Genomic DNA, 4714 nt, shown 5'->3' with positions numbered 1-4714 from the left:
TCAGGGAAAGAAGAAGGTTAAGCAGGTCTGGAGGAAGAATACCATTTCAGTCATTACAACAGAGGTGGACATCAAAGAGCCACATTTCGAAGGCTCCATCCAGAGCAGTGTCTTAAGGACAAAGCTCCCATACATAAACGAGTTAGTGAAGATGTTCAACAAGTGAATCTACTACATTCCTGGTGGTTCACTTTGTTGAGTAAGATATCATTTTACTAGATATGGTAGCTTCTCATAGCTGCATCTTGTAAATAATTTGTTGCGATATAAATGTAAAAGTGATGATGTGTTTTCCATCGCTTGTTATCTCCTGCAAGTCCGTATACATATGGGCTATGGGCCCCGAAACAAAATGTTCTTTACAAGTTAAAGCCGGGTTTGGGCTTTGAACTTCCTCGATGACACCCAATGAAAATCCATTTGAGTTAGCTTATCCAGTGTTTGTCACAGGTTTATAAGTGGGCAACCTGCCTTTGGAATAGTGCCACATCTGGTACCTCCCATGGGATTTAAACTAGCATACTGAACAACGATACATGCATCAACCCCCACCGCTTCATAGAAATCCCCAACTCGACATAGGAGAACTTCTCGTGGAAAATTTAGCAATCCATCCTTAATGCTTCCATTTTTCATCTTCCATGGTATCTTTTCTAACCGCCTTATTTGGAAATCAATGTCTTGAATATACAAGATCCATTAAGCTCTGATTTCAACTAGTTCAATCTGTGAAACCATGAGCCATTGTACCAGAATTTTTCCTAGTAAGTAGGGTATAAATTTTATAAAAAATTTAGAAGTCATTTTGGGTATGAATAGGGTGAAAATAAATAGTATTGAAAATCCCAACTAAATTTTGAAAATGCATTATAATTTTAAGTTTTTTATAGGAAAAATTATGGGTTAATAATACTAATGAAAAACATGACCGATTAAAATATGGAAAATGCTTTATGTTTACATAATTACGAAATGCTTTCAAAAAATAAATTTAAATTGTTTAAAATATAACTAAATCCATTTATACATTCAAAAATATATTTTAAATGAAAAAAAAATAACAATCATATAAATTAAACTATACCATTATTTAGTCAATTATACTTTATTCATTCTCCATTATTAATGCCCTATATTTATTAATATTTAAGAATTTCAAAATAAAAAATCAACATAAAATAAAAAAAATTCAAATAAATAAATACCCAATTAATATAAAATAAATAAATATCAAAGTTAGAAATCCATTGCTTTACTCCACCAAAAAACCTAACACCATTACATGTGCTAACATCCAATACAAAATATCACAACATGAAACTGTGGCAGCTAAGCTGTGCAAACTTTTTTCCCTCTTATTTTACTTCACTGTTCTATTCATTCACGCATGGCCTTGCCTTGCCCCAGTACCTCTGAGAGCGAAATCGATCGAATATCTTAACCCCGGACATCTGCAAATACAAGAAGGAAAATTAATCTTATCTTATAAAAATATTTTTGTCCAATGTAACATATCTAAATCTAAGGTTGAAAATGAAATGGATGTAATGTTACATTAATTTTCACTTTTGGTAGGATAACTCAGCTCCATGTAGACCCCACACTGTCCTGTCTGATCATTGGTGGCGTCAAGCTTGACATATCCATCTTCTCCCCAGTCGGTACCCCAAGAATTCTTTCCAATAAGGGCCCCATCGCTGTCATAACCAACTATTAAAACTGCGTGATTCAGGTCGGTTCCACAGCTTCCTGACAGCACGCCCTGCAATGAAAAACACAAACCCAGATGGAATTGGCATGGAAAGTTAATTTCCATCAATCATTGGAAGATGTGATTAAAACTTTTGTAACAATGTGGAATTTCGTTGGTTTTTTTGAACTTTTGAGCGAACACTTCACTTATTTTCAAATATAAAAAAATCCATTAGGAAAATTTTCACCCAGGTCTGGACATAGAAAATTCATTTGATAAACTTTCTTTATAAAAAATTATGTATCTTAAAAATATGTAAAGGGTTCATCTGAAATGTTGAAAGTCTGAAAAAATCAACAATATTAAAATATATATATAATACTAATAATGTTTTTAACTGTAAAAATCTAGGAATGATAATATGTTGCGTAGTTCTTACGCCTTTGTAATGGTGGAAATTTTTGCCAGAGGAATCAATTGCCGCACTGAGGGGCTGATTAGCCAGGGCTTGTAAGAGGGCATCAAGGCTAGGATCCACAATCTCGTACGAATCGATCGTTGCACTGTTGCGAGTCGACTGAACATGAACATGTAGCAGCAGACAATCAGTAAATACAACTTTGTGATTCAACATGAACATGGTAACATGCAGCAGCAGAAAAGAGAAGTCAATTAATTTAAATAATAAGATGCTCAAATGTTCCTTAAATCTACCCTAAATCAAATTTAAATTTCAGTAGAATAAAATACGTCATTGAGTGCACAATGTCCGTCTCCGCCCTGATAAGGGTAATCTGCTTCTGAATTAATTCCCCCAGCATTAACAATGAAGTCAAATCCGGCTTCCATATCTCCCCCTTCGCAACCTTTGTTTTGCTTGTCACAGTCGATAAGCTCTTGCTCGGAAAGGGAAACAAGATTGCCAGTCACAATTTGGGTGATGCTTTCTACTGCTCCAGTTGTGACAAAAGACCAACAACTGCCTGGATAATATATAACACACCCACAAATTCGAAACATTAATGCTTTTTACATTTCATGGAGATTGAGCTAAGGATAAACCTAACTGATATTAGCTACATTATCAGCTTTGAGGCTTCTTGAAATTAATTTATGTTTCACATATCAACAAACTCACCGCATTCGCCTTGATCTTTCACATCGGTCACTGCACCGCTATCCCTCCAATCTATAGGTCCGGACACATCACTAGGGTTTTCGAATCTGAATTTCTTGCCATAACTTCTACGCTGGCTTCGTATAGTTCTTAGGTATCTTGATTTGAACTCGTCATTACTCATGTCTGCAAATTTGGTAAGACCAAGCCAGTAGCTCAGGTTCTGCTGGTTAACTTCATCTATATATCTCAGATTGTCTCTGAAAATCCAGTATCTCTGTTGCTTCTCCTCTGCTAATGTATACACCTTGTTGTGCTTGGCGCACCATGATTCATAGAGACTCACAGTTCTTTCCTCACTGAGAAGATCCTCAGGGGAGTATCCAAAATCCCTTGCAGATGTCAAGGCTATGAGTATCAGGCAGGCAAAGAGGAATGCAGGAAGAGATGTGTAAGCCATCTGAAACCAAAATCAGAAACAGGTTGCTTAGTTAGTTAGCCAAAGTTGAACTGAAAATAAAATTAATTCTCTGTTAGAAACCAATGTGGGTTGACAGAATTGACCTGCCTGATATCAATCTGTATGTCGCAACTGACGATGCAAGGATGAGTGATGGATGGATATAAATAGAGAGCCTCTAACACAGTAAAAACATAATTACAATAAATGATATCAGAGAAGATAAGCCACATCACAACACCTGTATACATAGTTATCTTAATTATCATTTTTATTATAATAGGAATACGTTACGTTAAATTAAAAATAAATAATCATTAAAATGGAAATAAGAAAATATTTTATTATTATCTAAGTATCTTGGATATATTATTCATTAATATGAATTCCAATCTTCAAGTTCATTTATTTCTCTAATTCTAACTTATCGCTTTTCTTAGAATACATTGAGTGTTCGCCCTTAAAGGAAGTGAAATACAACAACAAACCACAATTTTATGCATTGAAAATAGAATCTAAAAATAGAAATAAGATTCGGAGGGGAAATAGAATCTATGATTGAGTCTTCTCCCTTAAACAAAGTGAAACCAAAAAAAACCCACAATCTTTAAAATAATATAACAAACCACAATTTTATGCAGTTAAAATAGAAACTAAAAATAGAAATAAGATTTGGAGTGGAAATAGAATCTAAGAATAGATAAGATTTAGTTCCATATTAGGTGGAAAGTAGTAAAATTAAATAAGATTGTATGACCAAAATACTGAATGAATATAGGATATAGCCTCATATTAGTTGGAAACAACCTAATTGGATATGAATACATTTATAAATATTTTTAAAATTGATATATATTATTAAGTCAAATTATTTCATTAATTGGAAAATAATTCTAATTACTATATTTTTTTTCTTTATCTAAAATTTAATTTTATTTTTTTTATTCAAAATTAAAATTTTTCATCAATTACACAATCTCTACTGATTGGATAATAATGGAATGATAATTTTATATGTAGCATAAACAAGATATATCTTTGTCATTCATAATGTTATTAAAATTTCATCATATTTTGGATTTTATCAATTACTATGCCTTTTTTCTTATTTTATTATTGAGATTTATAATTTAAATCTTCTTAAGCTTACCACAAAGTTATCAGTCACTATGGTCTCTATAGTCCTCTACCTTATGAGTTTCTCTCATTGCTCTATTAGTATTTGCTGCACAATCATGTTGAATCATTCCATGGAACAATTAGCACCTAAGGAATAAGGGAACCCTTGCATTATAAATTATGTTGGATTTAGGGTTCTAATACCTTCTTGGAACTTCCATTATGCTTTTAGAGGTGTATATTGGATTTCCACATGTTAATAAATACTTATAGTCCTCTACCTTATGAGTTTCTCTCATTAATCTATTAGTATTTGTTTCACAAT

General features: G+C 32.8%; 1 protein-coding gene across 1 annotated transcript; it reads right to left on the bottom strand.

The window, feature by feature from the left end:
• Positions 1-1237: 1237 nt before the first annotated feature.
• Positions 1238-3274, bottom strand: LOC149235808 (cysteine protease XCP1-like). Its single transcript, XM_089461466.1, has 5 exons — positions 2832-3274; positions 2444-2676; positions 2133-2270; positions 1555-1762; positions 1238-1451 (listed from the first exon to the last, which is right to left on the bottom strand). Exons 1-4 carry the CDS (start codon positions 3268-3270, stop codon positions 1556-1558), a joined length of 1017 nt encoding a protein of 338 aa, XP_089317592.1. The 5' UTR covers positions 3271-3274; the 3' UTR covers positions 1238-1451; position 1555.
• Positions 3275-4714: the final 1440 nt, after the last annotated feature.

The sequence above is a fragment of the Pinus tabuliformis genome, chromosome 8 (genome assembly GCF_031772625.1).
Source record: "Pinus tabuliformis cultivar Carrire ecotype Pingquan chromosome 8, CPIR1, whole genome shotgun sequence".
Taxonomy (NCBI): domain Eukaryota; kingdom Viridiplantae; phylum Streptophyta; class Pinopsida; order Pinales; family Pinaceae; genus Pinus; species Pinus tabuliformis.
This window is presented reverse-complemented; position numbering and strand designations above follow the sequence as displayed.

Coding starts and splice junctions, on each gene's coding strand:
- LOC149235808 (XM_089461466.1), bottom strand. CDS start 3,270: ATGGCTTACACATCTCTTCCTGCATTCCTCTTTGCCTGCCTGATACTC. Junction 2,677..2,831: donor GAAAGATCAAGGCGAATGCG/GTGAGTTTGTTG, acceptor TATATTATCCAG/GCAGTTGTTGGTCTTTTGTC. Junction 2,271..2,443: donor GACATTGTGCACTCAATGAC/GTATTTTATTCT, acceptor GTTCATGTTCAG/TCGACTCGCAACAGTGCAAC.